This window comes from Carcharhinus amblyrhynchos, chromosome 12, assembly GCF_965287045.1.
Source record: "Carcharhinus amblyrhynchos chromosome 12, sCarAmb.v2.hapA, whole genome shotgun sequence".
In the NCBI taxonomy this organism is placed as follows: Eukaryota; Metazoa; Chordata; class Chondrichthyes; order Carcharhiniformes; family Carcharhinidae; genus Carcharhinus; species Carcharhinus amblyrhynchos.
The window spans coordinates 18,772,709-18,792,468 of record NC_137335.1 but is presented as its reverse complement, the minus strand read 5'-3'; the positions used below and the strand labels follow the sequence as shown (position 1 = coordinate 18,792,468).

The 19,760-nt window shown below is 40.3% G+C and overlaps 1 protein-coding gene across 6 annotated transcripts in view; it reads left to right on the top strand.

Moving 5' to 3' along the window:
- Window positions 1-19,760, top strand: part of abhd12 (abhydrolase domain containing 12, lysophospholipase) — a 129,180-nt gene that overhangs the window by 78,996 nt on the left and 30,424 nt on the right. For all 6 annotated transcript variants that reach the window (XM_080200145.1, XM_080200146.1, XM_080200147.1 and 3 more), the window contains 3 exons: window positions 10,137-10,266; window positions 15,338-15,375; window positions 18,692-18,771. In XM_080200145.1, the coding sequence (XP_080056271.1) occupies window positions 10,137-10,266; window positions 15,338-15,375; window positions 18,692-18,771 (248 nt within the window). The remainder of the gene's footprint in view (window positions 1-10,136; window positions 10,267-15,337; window positions 15,376-18,691; window positions 18,772-19,760) is intronic.

Genomic DNA, 19,760 nt, shown 5'->3' with positions numbered 1-19,760 from the left:
GTGTTCCCTTGCGCCTGCTACCCTTAACCTTCCAGGTGGTGACCCTATCAAAAAAATGCCTTGACAAGTTGTTTTGATCTATTATTGTCACATATTAGTATACAGTGAAAAGTATTGTTTCTTGCGTGCTATACAGACAAAGCATACTGTACGTAGAGAAGGAAAGGAGAGTGCAGAATGTAGTAGAATATCATAGAATCCCTACAGTGCAGAAAGAGGCCATTTGGCCCATTGAGTCTGCACCGACCACAATCCCACCCAGGCCCTACCCCCAAATCCCTATATATTTACCCACTATTCCCTCTAACCTACACATCTCAGGACACTAAGGGACAATTTTAGCATGGCCAATCATCTTTGGACTGTGGGAGGAAACCCACACAGACATGAGGAGAATGTGCAAACTCCACACAGACAGTGACCCAAGCCAGGAATTGAACCCAGGGCTCTGGAGCTGTGAAGCAGCAGTGCTAACCACTGTGCTACCGTGCCATGTGTTACGGTCACAGTTAGGGTGTAGAGAAAGATCAACTTGATATGGGGCAGGTCCATTCAAAAGTTTGATAGCGGCAAGGAAGAAGCTGTTCTTGAGTTGGTTTGTACAGAACGTTGGTTAGGCCGCATTTAGAGTACTGCGTCCAGTTCTGGTCGCCTTACTACTGGAAGGACGTGGAGACTCTGGAGAGAGTGCAGAGGAGGTTTACCAGGATGTTGCCTGGTATGGAAGGACTGGGGTATGAGGAAAGATTGAATAAATTGGGGCTCTTTTCCCTTGAAAGACGGCGACTGAGTGGGGATCTAATAGAGGTATATAAGATTATGAAGGGTACAGATAGAGTAAACAGAGGTAAGCTATTTCCAAGATAGAGATACATAGGACAAGGGGCCATGGACTTAAGGTGAGGGGGGAGAAGTATAACACAGATATTAGAGGGAGGTTTTTCACACAGAGGGTAGTGGGGGTATGGAATGCTCTGCCAAGTAAGGTGGTGGAGGCAAACATGCTAGAGTCCTTTAAGAGTAACTTAGACAGGCACATGAGTGGGTTGGAGATGGGTGGATATAGGAGATTGTTTTAAATAAGGGTCATTAGCACTGGGGCATCCCTGGTAAGGTAAATGGATATGGTACAATAATGTTTTTTTTTCTTTTCATTCACAGGTTTTAAGTCAGTCCGCCTTGTGTCCAACGAGGGGCATACACGCGATGGGTCGTACTTGGGCTGCTCTTGGTTGTTCGAGATTGGCCTAGTGCTTCATGTCGTTAGTGTGTGTCTAAACTGGACCAGATACTGGGCAAGACAACAGCTCAGTGACTATCACTGATTGCTGTGCAGACACATGGATTTGGGCCAGTGTCTGTGGGAGTTTGCGCATTCTCCCCGTGCTTGCGTGGGTTTTCTCCGGGTGCTCCGGCTTCCTCCCACACCCCAAAGATGTGCTGTTAGGCTGACTGGCAGTAATAAATTGTCCCTAAATTAGTTTCCCTCAATCTGGATGGCCATAAAACATTAGACAAGGGTCATGGGTGGAGAGGGGGACTGGTGGTGTTGGGATGGCGGCCTGGGCTTGTTGGGCCGAAGGGCCTGTTTCCCAGGCTGTTTTTGTTCTTTGTTCTTTGTATGTGCCCTTGCACCTTTTTCCCAACAGAAGAAGATGGAAGAGAGTATGTCCATGACTGTGCTGGCTGCTTTTGAGGCAGCGGGAAGTGTAGACAGAGTTGATGAGTGGGAGGCTGGTTTGCATGATGGACATAGGCTTTTTTCACGACCCTTTGTAGTTTCTTGCAGTCTTGAACAGAGGAGGAGCCATACTAAGCTGTGGTACAACCAGAAAGAATGCTTTCTATGGTGCTTCTGGAAGAGTTGGTGAGAGTCATAGCGGACATGCCAGATTTCCTTCGTCTCTTGATAAAGTAGAGGTGCGGTGTATCAGATAAAGAGTATGCATTTCACCACGAATTCAACATTATTATAATCTAGTTTGAACATCCAGATTGATACGTTTTCTTACTGTACTCACCTGTTGATAAATACTTCCATGGCTGAGAAATGAACTAATCTCCTGGTCCCAATGAATAAAACAGTCAAATTTGATTTCAGTTACTTGGGCAAATGTTTCAGTTGTATCTCAGTATTTCAGTAGTTAGTGTCAGATAGGAGACTTTTCAATTCACACAAAACCCAAAACTGAAGTTTTCTCTGCAGCACTCAAGAATGAATCCTGTCAGAGCAGAATTTCTCCTTGGTATCCGTAGGTATGCAAGCTCACTTCAAAGTTAAAATCTTGACACCCTAGCTGACACAGATGTTGCTCAGCTTAACAGACTTTAAGAAAGTTCCAGTTTCCAATCAGCCAGAGTTTCAAAACTATGTTCATCATGTATCTTCAGAACAGAACTTTGACAAATATTGATCTACAGGCCTAAAATGTTTCTGATTTGTTTGATCATCAAAAAATATATTCTTTTAATAGATCAATGCATTGATTCTGCCAGCAACAGATGTTCTTTAGTCACTAGTTTCTCTGGCTCAAAAGCAAGCTGTCAGCAAACTTCACATGGAGTGCTGCACTTTTGGTCTTTTGGATGAAACATTACACAAAAGGCTAGCCTGTTCTCCTAGGTGGGTGTGAAAGATTCCATGACACCATTTGAAAAATAGCTTCTTATTGTCTGGGCAAATAATTGCCTCTCGGTTGGCATCATTGAAACAGATAATCTGGTCATTTTTCTTGCTGCTGCTTATGAGGCCTTGCTGTGTGCAAATTAATTGAGTTTTCTTGCATTTATAATGGTGACTGCACTTTAAGTCATTGGTGGTAAAGCATTTTGCTATGTCCTGAGATTGTGCACATTGCTGTATACATACAAATACTTTCCTTTGATTTTGCTTTCCTCCCTTCCAAGTGCAGATGCAAGACACTTTTGGTGAACCTTGCACCGCCATGCCTGAGATCAGCAAGCCTAGTACCAATAACCACCTTGATCTATGTACCTCAGTTCTGTCCTGGATTGTACATTCATAATTATTAGGGTTATCCCAGTTGAAACATGGCATCAATAAGTGATTGCACAAAGTAATTTGCTGCCACCTCACAATCCAGCTTCACTAATCAAGGTCATTTTAATTACTGTGATATCAAAATTGAAGCAAATTTGAAAAAGCAGGCTTATGATAAATGTCAGAGAAAAGAGAGAAGACAGCTGAAAAAATAACTGGTGAGGGAGGTGGTGGCAAAGCAAGAATAGATTGAGTAACATAACAAGGAACCCAAAAGTCTTTTTATAAGCATCCAAACAATACAATGTTAGTTACTGAAAGGGTGGGCTAATTAGAGAGTGAATAGATTTTTTTGTGGAGGCAGAGGCCGAGGTACTAAATTAATATAAATGAGACCTATATTGGCTGCTGGCCAAGAAAAATCTTGATTTTAAAAATTCTTAACATGGTTGCAAATCACTCCATGGCCATGCCCCTCCCTATCTTTTATGATCTCCACCAGTCCCACGTCCCTATAAGATACCTGCATTCCCAATTTTAATTGCTCCACCATTGGTGGCTGTGTTTTCAGTTGCCTAGGCTCCAAGTTTTGAAATACCCATCCTATACTTCTGTTTCTCTACTTCGCTTTCTTTTTTTAAGATACTTCTTAAAACCTACTTCTTTGACTAAGCTTTTGGTCATGAAATTTAAAGGAACAGTGGGTGTGTGGATGTGTAATTGGCCAAAGGGCAGAAAGAAGAGTAATGGACAAAGGTTCTTTTCATATTTGCCGGAAGTGTGCAATGACGTTCTTCAGGTGTTTTGAATTTTTTGATATGTTAGTGATGCCTTCTTTTGTATACAGGGCAGATCATACGAAATCTAGTATGTGGTAAGCAGTGAAAATGATAGCAAATTACAGGAGGACATAAGCTGGTGAAATGAACAGATACGCACCAGATGAAAATTAACCCACAGAGAATTGTGGAATGATAAATTTTGTTTGAAATGATATAAACTCAATGGTATAACTTTGCAGGGGTACAGGAACAGAAATTGTTAGTATAAGTACACCAGCCTTTTGAAGGTGATAGGACAAATTGAAAAGACTATTGAAAACGCAAACTGAATCCTTGGCTTTATAAAAAGAGCAATTGTGGTTAACTCTACCTCCCCTGCCCCAGGGCTGTTTGGGGCAGCTGAGAAGGCAGATAGTCTATCTGACTCACTCTCGGGTAAGAATCCTGCTGAAAAACAAAGTTATGCCATATGTTTATAAAACACTGATTAGGCTCCAGCTGGAATACTGTGCTCAATTTGGGTAGCTGCATTTTAGTCAAAGCTCTAGAAAGGGTGTAGATGAGATTTACTAGAATGGTATCAGGGATGAAAGAATTCAGTTGCACAGAATGACCAGAAATACTGAGCTTGTTCTCTTGTGGAGCAGAGATGGATAAGGGGAGTTTGAGTAGAAATGCTCAAAATCATGAGGGGATTTGATGAAAATAGATGAATGGAAACTATTTCCAGTGACTGAAGTGTTGGTAACCAGAAAAGAGAACTGCAAGACAATTGTTTAAAACAAGCAGAGGCAAGATGAAGGACATTTTTCTATGCAACAGGTTGTTTTGATCTGGAATACACTGGGTGGTGGAAGCAGATTCTATATAACTTTCAAAAATGATCAAGGACCACTTGCGCCCTGGCCATACTCTCCCATATTTTTCCATTGGGAAAAAGATACAAAGGTCTGAGGTCACATACCAACCAACTCAAAAGCATCTTCTTCTCTGCTGCCATCCGACTCTTGAATGTACCTACCTTATATTAACTGATCTTTTCTACATTGTACCTATAATGTAACACTGCATTCTGCACCCTCTCCTTTCCTTCTCTATGAATAGTATGCTTTGTATAGCACACAAGAAACAATACTTTCACTGTATACTACTACATGTGACAAATGAAATCAAAAATAAATTGATGAGAGCAAAGAAGTGCAACTCTTTAAAAGATAGCTCTTTTAAAGAGCTGGCACAGACATGATGGGCCACATGGGCTCCTGTGTTGTATTATTCTACGATTCTATAATGCCAGCTTCAACCATTTATTCTATACTGGTGAATACCGGCTTTAAAATAACTCTGACCTGAAAATATAAGCTCATAAGCTGGCAGTCTATCAATTACATTAGCTGAGGCATATTTTTGCTAAAGCATTGCAGCTTTGGGCTAACCTCTGCCCCATTGTGACATTTTAGATTTCATTTTGCACTGTCATTGAAATATTGCCCATTTTTGTGCTCCACAAAAGGATAAATAAGTATTTCTGACATACACCACTCAGTTCAAACATACACAAAACTGTACTCTCCTCTTAATCATATGGATATAATTTAATTTACCATCACGTCCTCTCTTGCAGACCATTTCATCAGTTTCATGGTTCTGCATAAGCTTAGCTGTTATCTGCAGGGGAATTTGGCAAGCCGTTAACCAGAAGTTTAGATAGAATTCCAAGTGTGCCTGGAACTGTATGTATGTTTTATTTTTAGCAAAGGACTGTATTTAATGTGATGGCAATTATTGTGCTTAACATGCCGACTTGTCATTAATGATCCTTATTGCTATTCTGCACAAGCCTGTGTAAAGAATGTGGGCAGCTTTACTTGTATTCTGTGGTGAGAATGCTGGAGGGGTTTGGGCTGTTGAGCTTATGCAATGAACTACTTGAATAATAAACCTTAACGTTAGTAAATTTTAAATGCAAAATGCAGGTGCAATATGCTCCCTTTGGGTCTTGCCAACTTGATGCTGTTTCTGAAGTTGGCATGCAGAAACAGCAGTCTGGTGCCCAACTTGTGTATGCTCAGAGCCCACTGCTTCACACAAAACAACTTTGGTATTCCAGGAGAAACTGAGACCGAGCTTCAGTATTCAGATTGCAAAATGTTTGGACTGTTTTGTGAGCTTGTCGATCATCTCAATTCAAAAAAAATTTTTTTGCATTTTGTTTTCATCGCTAGCATTTTTTTAAAAAAATTGAGCAAGTTGCCTGAACTTGGGAAAGAAATCCCCCCACCCACCCACCGCAATCCTAATGGAGCCTGGAAACATTATTATGGGTTGGTTAGGAGGGATTATGTGTGTGTAGAAAAGGTTCAAGGGCAAAAATTCAAAGCATATTAAGAATCTAGCTCCCATCTGCCGACTTCTGGTTTTTCTGAGGGAGAGAGCAACCAATTCGCAGAAGGAAGTTTGTCACTTTAAATATGTTAATGAGGTTGAAAGCCTCTGACTTGATCAGCTTTGCTTGATCCAGCTTACTGGTGACTAGCTGGGTTTCCCAGGCCATGGGGAAACCTGGCAGCTGCAGCGAGATGATAAAATCCAGAAGAAGGCAATTGTCTTCATAGCTCTTCAGTGGCCCAAGAGGAACAAGGGATTCTTTCCCCTTCCCCCGTCCTTCTGATCAGGAGTTAAACACCTTGCCCCACCTCTGGTCAGTGATCAAACTTACCTGCTCTTTGCCCTCGTTTGTTGAACTCCCATTTGACTCAATGCCAAGCCTGTGACTCACGGTGCATCTGGGTGGGAAGTTGTCACAGCAAAAGTTGCGTACTGTAGCAGAATTTAACAGCATGCTGAGAAGCTTGGACTTTGGTTTTTCTTGTGCTAGTGGGCACACCTATTCCCGGTGTGTCAGTAAACAAACATGTGTCTCCACCCTCCATACTGGACACTCCTACTTTCAATGTGGCTTCACACAGATATCACCACCACACCACATACCATGCTTTCCTCAGTGGTTCAGATCTCTGCAATCATCTTTCCTGCTCAGTGGTCCCAAAATGTATCTCAACTCTGTGCTTTCCCCCATTGCATAAAATGTGTTTTCCAGCCAGATCCACCCCCATTCTGAGGGAATTGGTTGATATGTTACCAACAGCTACTGTTGTTGGAAATCTTTTCCAGTGCTCTAGGTCATGTTAGGAGAACAGATTCTTCTGATCTCTAATACTGCTTGAGCCTTGGAGGGGTGGCACGGTGGTCAACACTGCTGCCTCACAATGCCAGGGACCTGGGTTCAATTCCTAGCTTGGGTCATGTCTGTGTGGAGTTCACACTTTTTCCCTGTGTCTGTGTGGGTTTCTTCCAGGTGTTCCAGTTTCTTCCCGCAGTCCAAAGTTGTGCAGATTAGGTGGATTGGCCATGCTAAATTGCCCCTTTAGTGTCAGGAGGACTAGCTCGGGTAAATATGGGGTTATGGGGATAGGGCATGGGTGGATTGTGGTCAGTGCAGACTTGATGGGCCAAATAGCCTCCTCATCCACTGTAGGGATTCTATGAATGGTAGCAGGGATGAGAGACTTCACAGTTACACGGAGAGAGCAGGGAGAATGGGATATTGTCTTTAGACCAGTGAATGTTAAGGGAGATTTTACAGAGATAATCAAAATGGAGGACTTTTGATGGAATGGAATAGGGGGAAATGGTTACCAATGGCAAATGAGCCTTTAAACAAAGGGTCCAGGTTTGTAGTAACTAGCAAAAGATGCAGATGAAATGAGAATTTTTCATGCAACAAATTATGATCTGAAATGTACATCCTGAAAGAGTTCTGAAAGCAAATTCAGCATTTTCTTTCGAAAGAAAATTAATGTACAGTTGGGAAAAAAATATTGCAGAGCCATGGGGAAAGAGTGCAACTAGATCATAAGATTCTTGTCAGTTGCTGAATCTGAGACTGAGCATTTTCCATTTATTATAGAGTATCATTTTGTATCAGCAAAGCAGTTCTTAATTCAGCTAGATATTCTTCAAGTCCTGCATATTGAACTTCTGAAAGTCTGTAACATTATAGATGGCCCTCCTCCACTGATTCAGTAATCTCTTATGAGCATTTGACAAATAAGTGAAACATGTCTACTAATCCAAATCCAAATCCAAATCCCTTTGAGGAAAAACAGTGTACAGACATTACACATGGGACTATCAATGTTTAACTAATGAACATGAAGGTCACAAGTAATGTTCCAAGCAATTTCCCCCTCAAGGACATTTGTTTAGAAATCAAAATTAGTTATTTTGATCCTGCATGAATCATTGGAGTCTTGCATTCTAAATGCAATTCTCATCACCTTTTGGAGAAAAGTACCACATAACAAGATGTGAAGGTAATTTGCTTTGTTCTCATTGTAGAAAATAAAACTGAGACAGAACATAATGCATTTTTTAAAAATGGAAGTGGACATAAGCAAGATACTTAATGGAAATAAAATACTGCAATGCTTGAACATAAGAAATAGGAGCAGGAGTAGGTCATCTAGCCCTTCGAGCCTGCCCCGCCATTCAATAACATGGCTGATCTGTCGTGGCTCAGTTCCACATTCCCGCCCTCTCCCCATAACCCTTAATCTGAAATAATGACAGAAAATGCTGGAAATGCTTAATGGGGTAGCATTGTGGAGACAGAAACAGAGTTAATGTCTCAGATTGATCCTCCATCAGAACTGGAAGATGTTGGCAATGACCAATTTTTAAGCAAGTTGACTTAAACTCGAGGGCATGAGTAACAATGTTAGGAAACATTGAGTAAAACTGCAGCTGAAGGATACCTGATTGTCACATAAATGATACTTCTATTCTGAAAGTTCATTAATAAATGAATGATTGGGGAAATGTTATGAAATTTGCCCACGACATGAAACTTGGAAGTATGGGGGATTTTCACAGTAACTTCATTGCAATGTTAATGTAAGCCTACTTGTGACACTAATAAATAAATTTAATAATAGTAAGGCAGATGGTAATAGACTTCACAAGGTCAAGGCTGGTGGAATTAATGGACACAGTAAGAAGTCTCACAACACCAGGTTAAAGTCCAAGAGGTTTATTTGTTGGACTTGCCTGTTGGATTTTAACCTGGTGTTGTGAGACTTCTTACTGTGTTTACCCCAGTCCAACGCCGGCATCTTCACGTCGGAAATAGAGGACACATGGCAGATGAAATTCAATATAGAAATGTATGAGCTGATGCATTTAAGTACAAAAATTGAGGAGAACCACTACAAGCTAATGGTACAGGTCAATTTTAGTGATGCCGCAACTGCAGGAAGTACACTTGCGACACGTGTATTTGCACTGCCTGTAACATCAAAGCCAGCAACTGACGAGCCCCGAGTTATAAACTACAGCAGATCTGGAGAAAAGCTGAAGCAGATTTATGGAATTGTCTCTGGATTAGAATGCCACGTATGACCAGTAGAGACAACCCAAATGGCATTCAGTGAATTCTGCTTACAAGGTTACATCTACTGCATTCTTTCCCAGACTGCAAACATGTCCACGATTACACTATATAATTTCCTGCATTAGAATTTTGCAGCAGCAGATTGTGGTATGAAGAACATTGAAACTCCATGCATGTAGGCGAATACAAGATTGTTTCAGCACCCTGGAATAACTATTCATCACCGATGTCAGATAAATCGCGATTCGTAATGGCTGGAGATGGAAACATTGCATGGAGAGGGCCGGGGAGGACTGAGTCAAGGAGGGAGGGACCAGCAGTGTGTGATTTGAGTGCAACTTGCACATGATGGTGTTCTCATACATCTGCTGCCCTTGTCTATCTAAAGTGATAGAGGTCGAGGTTTGAAAAGTGCTGTTTCCTGAGTTGCTGCAGTGCTTCTTGCACATTGTACACCCTGCTGCCACAGTACTTCAGTGGTGTACTGAAGGGAGTGAATATTTAAGGTGGTGGATTTGATGCTTGCTTTGTCCTGGATGGTATCAAACTTAAATTTTATTGGAACTGCATCCATTAAGGCAAGTGGAGAGTATTCCATCACACTCCTGACTTGTTCCTTTGTAGATAGTGGACAGGCTTTGGGGAGCCAGGAGGTGAGTTACTCTCTGTAGAATTCCCAACTTGTGACCTGCTCTTGTAGCCACAGTATTTAGCTGGATAGTCTAGTTCAGTTTCCGATCAATGGTAAATCCCCACAGTGTTGATTGTGAAGGATTCATGTGATGTAATTCCCATTGAATGTCAAAGGGAGGGCATTATTCCTAGCTTCAAAGAATGTCAAAATATGATTCTTAAAGTTTGTAGAACTGCTCTTTGATCTTGATTTGTCTCTTGAATCCAGGATGGGGAGACTCCGAAGGGACCCCCTCAGAGAGGGGAATGACCACAGATGCTGTCTATACTTACAATTGGCTAAAAGCCAGAAGTGGAAAGAATTCAGTCTACATCTGGGGACACTCACTAGGCACAGGGTAAGTAGCTAATTGTTTATAGCTGGCTTTCATGTAAGGAAATCCTCAATTATATCAAGAAGCTATTGGTGACTTTCTGCAATTGTTTTATTTTTATTAAAATATTTTTTGAAGAATAATCCGAACCACAAAAACAATAGAGTAAGACGTTTTCAGACTTTCTATCTGTCTGCTTATGTGGGCTTCAGAGGTTGAGAAGTTTTTTTGGCATAATTGACCAATTCTAATAAGTTTTGAGGAGGAGGATGCAAAAGGAGTGGGGCTATATTAGGCTTCCCAATATCAGCTACTGTTAGTCACGTGGCTAAAATTATATCAATACCATCTTGATTGAGGAAAATTATGTTTAGGGCTATAACTCCGACCAAAAATTAATTACAAACACATTTGTTACAATTGCCAAATGCCTCAGGGAGAGATAAAAATGGTCTATTGGAGCCATCCAGATATGCTCCAGCATCCTCTGCACGTGCAGCAGTTGCCAGTACAATTTAAATGGAAAGTGGTCCTAAACATCTGCAATTCACTGCCCGCGGGTTCTGGAAGCAGAAGGAAATTGTAACATATTTGCAAAGAAAACATTTGCAGGGCTATGGGGAAAGAACATTGAACTATTCACCTAATCCTACTCCAATCAGTGTGCAGACGCAGGTACGATTAGCCTGCTGTGCTCTGATAATAAGACAACATGAGAAAACTTAAGACCAACTTTGGAGGGATGCTTCCCAATCTAAATTTGGAAAGTAACAATATCTCCAGCTTGTCAAAACATTGATATCCTCTTTTTAATTTGTGAAGTGTTTGCTCCCTCTTTCACTTTTTGCAGGGCCCTACAAAAATATTAAGTTGGCATGTTAAGGGTACCAGGAAAGTAATAATTTGTGCTGTGGAAAGATGTATTTTTGCCACAATACAAACTAAATTAATTCTGTCTTTTGTGTTTACACATGCACCAGAACAGTAGGTTTAACTGTAAACAACTGTGTGCCACTGTACTTCACTTTAATCTGTTTATACAATAATGTTTTGCATGCAAAAGTTGGAACACTAAAGTAATGCACAATATATAAGAGCTTTTAAAAAATTCATCCTGGGGAATCTGGGCACCCTGGGAATCTGGGGAAACTTTCCACACACCTGACAAAGGAACAGCGTTTCTGAAAGCTTGTGGGTTTACTATCAAATAAACTGGTTGGACTTTAACCTGGTGTTGTGAGACTTCTTACTTCTTACTGGCATCTCCACATCATTTCCAGCAAGGCCAGCACTTATTAGCATCTAGGGTTGCTTTTGAGAAAATGGTGGTAGGCTGCCTTGGACTGCTGCAGTCCTGTTGGGAAGGTGTTCCCAGAACATTTGTTAAGTAAGGAATTGCAGAATTTTGAGCTAATAGTATGTGACGTGGAGTGAGGCTATGAGACATTCCTGTGCAATTACCTGTCCTACAGGTGTTAAGTTAGGTCTATTAATTTAAACAGTACAGTGTTTATTTAGAAATTACTGGCACAGTAACAATTTCACTGTTGCATTGTAGGGAATTGCAGGCACAACCCTATATTCCTCTACCTTCTACTGCAGTGTTTGAACATATCACTGTTATTCTGCCGGTTTATCTAAAACTCATCCCACATGTTTGTAGGATTACTTACTAATCACCATGTAAAATGGTATTACTAAGTGGTTATTTCTGATGGCTTGGTGCATTCAGGGTAGTCTGCGTAGATACTGCCTCTATTTTGTTTTTGCTGAGGAAGGGTACAAATTTGGGGTTTTTCTCCCACAAAGCAACACGTGGCATGAGGTAGGCAAATATACCGAGGGCAATGAAAGAGAGCTAAGCAAAGAAAAAATTAAATATTCTGAATTTTACATTTACCTTCTTTAAAAAAAAGTTATTTGAAGTACTAAGATGCACAATACAGATTTTATTCATCTTTATACAGTGTAGTCTCAGTAGATATAACTGAACTGAGCATAATAGATGTTGGAACCTGTTATATTTAAATGTCAGAACAGAAGCAGCCAACGATTATTTAATTTGACTTTGTGACACAAAATGAAGTCAAGTTTGTTGCATTGAGAAACAGAAATACTCAGCAGATCAGACAGCATCTGTGCAGAGTTATTGCTTCAGGTCAATGATCCTTCTTCAGATTTGGGAGTCCTTCAAGATGTATCAGTTTTAAGTGTTGTGGAGGAATTAAAGTGGTGGACACAAAATGGTTGCCTGGCACACAAAATGGTTACCTGGGAAGGGATGTTAACAGGCACTGGCTTTTAGCACAGACATTACTTAGAAGTTAAAATGTGCAGGATCCGAAATGCTGCCGCAAGCTGGTCAGAGCTTGAGGCCCTTTGTTCTGGGTCTGCCCTTATCTAATGAGTCTGAGATCAGCCACAGATGGGGACATAAGTACATAAATGTAACAAGATCAGCCACTGAATAGATTGAAACCAGTCATTGATAGAGGACATAACTGCATAAATGTATCCATTCTATGAACAATGATATGTTAACTGTCCATGTCCCTACCTGTCTGCTTGTAACAATGTGTTAACTACAGATGTCTGTATATGCCTACTCAACTTGTAATGATGTGTTAATTCCTAATATCCATACTGCCTACTGTCTAAAATTTATAAAAATGATCAACCACCATTGTGTAGTTGAGAAGGTAGCTGCCAAGTACTGCAGAGTACCAGTGCTTTCTCCCAAAGCTTTGTCCGAAATAAAACTGTATTAGAACATAGAACACTACAGCACAAACAGGCCCTTCGGCCCACGAGTTGCGCCGATCACATCAACACCTACCAATCTATAGACCTATCTGTAACCCCCGAGCCCATTAAATTCCATATACTCATCCAGAAGTCTTTAAAAAGACCCCAGCGAGTTCGCCTCCACCACCACTGACGGCAGCTGATTCCATTCACTCACCACCCTCTGAGTGAAAAACTTACCCCTAACATCACTTCTGTACTTGCCTCCCCGCACCTTCAGTCTCTATTGTTGAAATCTCCCAAGCCTGACTCTGAAGTGGTAAATTTCCCACCACATAAGCAAGGCAGCTGGTAATTGAAAATGGTACGTTCCTATTGGCAGCAAAGTGCAAGACTGTAAGAAGTAGAGAAATGAGCAAAGGGCTTGCTCTTAGTCAGGTCATAGCCACTGCTATAGGTGAAAAACAGGAAATTAAAAAGAAGATTTGTGATGTAGCATAGGGCAGTGAGTCCAAAGGAAATGAGAATGGGATAATTAAAAAGAAGATGCATCCAGAGGTATAAATAAGAAAAGCAGAATCTTTTTGATCAGCTATCATCAAAAACAGTTCCATCTTCTTTTGCCTTGCATCATCATCCCTTTTGTTATTCATTTCTCTCCTGCTTTCCACCCTTCCTTTTTGCTGCAATATTTTTTCCTTGCCTAAAACTCTCTCATCTCTCTCAAGTGTTTCCTGATCTGACAAAGGGTAATTGATCCCAAACATTTGGCTAGATTTCCATCCTCAAGATAGTTTGCAGGAAGAGTTTTGGCTCAGCCCGCCTGTCTCAGGAGAAAGTAATTGCATGGATGGGATTTTCATTGTGGTGGGAGTGAGGTGCAGGCTGCAGTCAGGCCAGCTGACCCTGGGAAAGGTTCAAAGGCAATCATGGGGACATTTGGGTGTGGAGATGCTGTATTTAAAACCTTGGTGCTGTGGACTTTGTCCCAGTTAAAATAAGAACTGGCCCTCCAACCTTCACCCCTCAAACTCCTCTCAGCTCCGCACCCCCCCCCCCCCCCCCCCCATATTCCCATGCCAAACTCGGGAATTTCAATGCCCATTTACCCACTATATACTGTAAATAACCAATGAACATAATAGTGGTAGTAGGAAGTGTTGAAAAAAAAGCTTTAAAAATTAATTGATAATTTGCCACCAACTGTTTATTAGGCTGTAGTAAAAAGTTTAAGGATTGCTAGCTGAAACTATAAGTACTTGATTATACTTCAAACCCATTTATCTTGTATAAATAAACATTATGAAATTGACAGCATGGATTAGCAAACCAGCGCTGACAATCAAGCAATGTCTTTCCCATTAGTGCACCAATGGATTCCTGGGATCTTAGCCAGGAATACATTTCTGGGCTCTCAGCCAGGAATGAGGCTTGGCTGAAAGCCCAGAAATCCATTAGCTAGTTGAAACACCTGATCCCCAGGTAAAATGTTGCTTGGTAGATCAGAAAGCTAGCGTTGTCAAATTTACAATTTTATATATACAAGATAAAGAACATTCAAGTGCTTGCAGTTTCAGCTTTTGATATTTTGAAGTGTCTGATTGACTCTTTTATTGGGTCATAGTAAAAAGGAGTGCTTTTAGAAAAGTGAAAAGTAGTCAATGGATGATTTTTAAAAACTGTCATGATAGTTATTTTGTTCTACATTGTGCATAGAGCACGGGGATGCATGAAAGCCCATAGAGGTTGTAGCATAGCTTGGCTTTGGGAGCACGAGAGGGCATGTGGGCTGATTGGGCAGCCATGAGGAGGATCTTCTAAACTTGCTTTGCAAAAGATGTCCTCATACAGGCTATGGTTTATGACATCCCTTGAATTGTCATGAACCAAAACTCTGAAAAGCTGGCTCAACTTCACCAAAATTACAGAGGACTAAGACGTGCCTGGCCCTGCAATGGAGCTGCCACTTCTGAAAATAGGAAATCCTGGTAATGGGGTCAGGAATCCCAGAGTTGGAGCTCACCCACCATAATTAAAAGGCCCTCGAGTCAGCCCTCAAGCCAATCTCTCTCTCCAAGGATGCAGCCAGTATTCTAGCATTTTCTATTTTTATTTCAGATTTTCGCCATCAGTACTTTACTCTTGTGTTTTGTTGAATTGTATATTGGTTAACAAGTGATTTTATTTGTGAATGGTTAAATTATTTAGTAAGTGGAATGGTATAAGGAGATTAAAGTAGAACATCTGTTGCGTGCTCGCTTAATAAAGACATTCTGAATTCTTAATTTGTTGTGTTCTCTAGTGTACGTAACACTGGAAGTAGAGAATAATTTCTCTCCTCTCTTTGCAGAGTTGCTACAAATGTTGTACGGCATCTGTGTGAAAAAGGTAAAGCACTTCATCAACTTGTTGGCTAAATTGTTGCAACCATCCTTGCTTTCCTTGTTGAAATTGCATCTATATTTGCAATAATCAGCATTGTAAAAATTAACTCTATGCCTTCTAAAATGTGTAACTCAGCATTAGTTCCAAGACCACAAACTAATCAATCAGTCCAGCTTACTACAAAATTTAGTTTGTAAATGAAGTAGCAACATTCTTGTGAGTTGTGTTTCAGACTTTGCTGATTGTTGTACTCACTCCATTCTGTGTAATGTCCTTGTAAATCTTTCTTTGTGCTTCTGTGCCCAATTTGTAACACAAAGACCAAAACTCTATATAGTATTCTAATGTAGATTGTATACAAGTTGAACTAAAGCCCGAAATCTTCTGTCCTCATTCATGGATGGGATTTTCCAGTGCCGCTGAAAATGAGTGACATTTTAGCTGGAATTTGGCCTAATTTTCCATTCTCGCTTACAAGGGATCCCACCATAGACAACATAGGAGAATCCTGTCCAGTGTGTCTTATTTGTATTCTTGTCCTATCGAAAAAAAAACCCAGTGCTTCGTTTACATTTTTTAATGCTTATTTTCAAACCTGTTATTTGAACAAGGATGTGGATGCTCCTTTGCTTTGGTCCAACAGGATCAGCTAGGCAGGTGGACTCTGCTGATAGTAACCAAATGTTGCTGGGGCTAACAACCTACTGCCTGGCTCACAACATCAAAATCTACTCTCCTGCTGTACCTAATATCATGTAACAGGTTTACAATGGAAATGCACCATTTCCAGCACAGGTGTACACAGTATTACAAGTAGGTCCCAACACTTTTCTACAGACTGAGAAACTTCTCAGTCTGAAATCGCTTTGAAATCTGGTTTTGCCGCTCAGTTACAAATTTTAATACTGGATAGGTAACAGAACCAGATAAGTCCTATCTCGCCAATCAGAATTTGTACCTTGCTGTTCAAGCACATTTTCCCAACCGCACACAGTGACCATCAATTAAATTGTAGGAGTTCATGGAGTCATCCAGCCCCACAGAGCTTTGTTCTGAGTACCTGGACAGCACCTCCAAGTGCATCTTTCCTCACCCATAAGACATTATTTAGGTTACTGGGCAACTTCTCCACCTTGCTCCTCCTCTATTTTCACCACCTCCCATATTGCTTCTGTCCCCCTGGGGTAAGGGCACATTACTGAAAGATCGAACCATTCTCATTCCTTTCCATCTTCCAGGTTTCCTAAAGCGAGGGAAATCTCACTGACTTGTTTAAAATTGGTTCACTATTAAAATGAAGGCATGCAGCCTTTTTGAAATATTTAAATGATGACCCACCTGTCTGCCGCAAGTGGGTCACTCACTGGTGCACAAATTATCAGCAGATTGTTCAAAAATGTGGAATATCCAGTTCAATGGATGAAAAGAAAAACGATTTATGGAGAGATGATTCTGAAACTGAAAGCACCACATCTGATCCAGTGTGTTCCTTAAGATGATGCTATAGCCAAAGTGACACGATGAATTCAATTAACTCTGAATAGGATGCTAAAGGCAATGGATTTGATGGGTTTTAAAACTCTTTCATTGTGGTTAAAGATATCATTGTGCAGTTAATTTATTCAATAAATCATATCACAATAATAATTGCCAACGTTATGTTTGTTCACCATATTTCAAAATGGTGTCCACCCACATTGGTAGCTCACATTTTGTACTCAGCATATAAATCAACCTCCGTTTTTTGAAACAATTTTTGGAGGGCTTCAGTGGTTGATTTATATGCTGAGAGCTATGTTATATAATCTAAGGCTGAGGAATGTGTAAAATTAACTTTCATCAAAGTTGATTAGTGATCAAACCTTGCACTCCCTTAAAATAGTTGGATTATTATCCAGCTAGAAATGAGATTGGAGGTTATGTAATGAATTCAGCGGAGGTGATTGATTAATTTATGGTTCAGTATGAAGCACATTATTCAAGGCTTAGTACAAAGTTAACAAATTTTCTTTCCTGGAAGATGTATGAATTTAATCAGCTCTTCCAAGAAATTTAAGTAAGAGAAGGCTGTGACAGTATCTGCTACACTTGAGGGAATAGGTTTGATGAACTCTACATCTTCTTTTATGATTTGCTTTGTGGATTTGATGTTAGGATGAGTCAATGCAAAATATAATACAGCAAAGTTACATAGTATTTCCTGGCCACTTTTTCCCACCCGAAACCCCACTAAGTTGCAGTGTTAAATGTCAGTGTTCAACTAAATGGTGTCAACTTCATTTATTCAGGGACCAGCAGCAACTCTGGAGGTTTTTGCTCTTGACTTTGTGATTGGGTACACTGTGTTATTGGAAAAATACCAAACATTTAGGTGTCTGCATAAATTACAAAATGCAATCAAAAACCACAAGAAATTGACTTTTATTTCAGGAACTTTGGATTTCAAATGTGAGGAAGTGATATTTCCATTGTATATCCTCTCGATCAGACAACACGAGCAGAACGAGTTTCTGTTTTAGGCCTTAAAGATATTTTGACCTTGGAAAGCATGCAGAATGATACCAGGACTTGTTAAAGATAATTAAATTACAAAGACAGGGTTCATAAACTTGATTTGTATTCTCAAGTTCAGAAAAGTTTTAGGAGTTATCTAATTGAGGTCTTTAAAATAGTGGATAAACAATGGCCCGTGATAGGGAGTTTAACAAAGGATATAATCTTAAAATTAAAGGTCTCAGTTAGGAATGAAATCAGGAACCTGTTGTTCACATGTAAGTTAATAAATGTGTTGAACGTGTTTTCCGCCCCCTCCAAAGATTGAGGTTGTTGGATCAGTTCATATTCAAAAGGCCAGGATGAATAATCTTTTTGTTGGATAAGGACAAAAGTGGGTAAACAGATTTGAGATACAAAGCAGCCGTAATCTAATTGAATGACAGAAAGATGCGTTGGGGCTGAATGCCTGCACCTATTTCTATCTGTTCATTGGCAGGGTAGAGGGGTAAGTATGGGAAGTGCAATGCTTCTCAAACGCTGTCATATATTTTGATGGTATAATGGCAGCAGAAGTGTTGAGACCTGCTCATGTAATACGTTGAACACTGAAAGAGTCTTATTCTCGATTTTAAATAGTCTTTCCACCTGCAATGTACACCAGCAAAACTAAACTCTGCTATTGCTGAAGATGTTAGTTTCACAGGAAGGTTTGAGAAATGTACAGCCAATGAGTGTTGTTTAATTTTCAATTTATTACAGTATGGTTCTAAAATATTGATCTTGTGCTTTTAATTTTGTTACATATGACTGTTTCCATTCTTAGCGACCCCTCCAGATGCTCTAATACTGGAATCTCCTTTCACGAACATTCGGGAGGAAGCTAAAAGCCATCCTTTTTCATTGGTAGGTGGTCTGTAGATGATATGATGTTGTTAAAAGGACAAATTATTTTCCATGCACCACAGATATGCATGAGGCCCCATTTTTACTAGTACTGATAGATCATTTGATCGCCACAGTAACACCAATCCTGATTCCAATTCCTTGCAAAACTGGACTGCAAAGATTCAAGAAAGCAGCTCACCATCACTGTCTCAAGAGCAATTAGGGATGGATAATGAATGCTGGCCTAGGCAGCGAAGCTCATATTCCTTGAATGAATCAAAAGAGGGGCCTAAAGTTTGAATTGGACTAATAATTCCCCACAGGAAATGTAGTGTTTGGATTCAAGACAGGCTCCCAAATAAAAATGACTTTGTTATTTTTGTGAGTCACGATGGGCAGACTTTGGTCTCCCTGCCTTGTCTATTTCAAGCTCCAATCTTGCTTTTTATATTCTTCCTCATATTTTGACATCATTGCTCAGCTCTGATCTCCATCTGTCCTTGCAACCTTCCAGAATTTGTGTCAGCTTCCAAACAGCCATAGGTCTTTTGCTGTAATTACTGCAATACCCGAGTAAAAAGTGCTCCTTCAACAGCCCCTGCATAGGATTTCCAAATCCAGTTGAATTGCATTCCAGAAAGGTTCAAGACATGGCATCCTGCATTCAATCACCCTGCTGTTGTGCTTCTGTCCACCCAACATTTCTATTCTTGTGAAACACCACCTTCCTATGTCAATTAGAAACCAACATGTTCCCATTTACTCATTTGGATGATTTTTAAACTCTGTTATGCAGCTCCTTGCTGTATCCAGTATCATAATAACTAACAATCAAAAGTATTCCAAGAAAATGAAAGAAAGCACTTTTTAAAGCTCCTATGTTTTTTGCTTGTAGTAGAGAGATTGATTAGACCCTAAGCTCTAGAATTATTTTGCTAAATGCTTTCACCACTCTATCTTGGCTCCTTTTAAGACCTTTCTCTTTAACCAAGCTTTTGATCACCAGT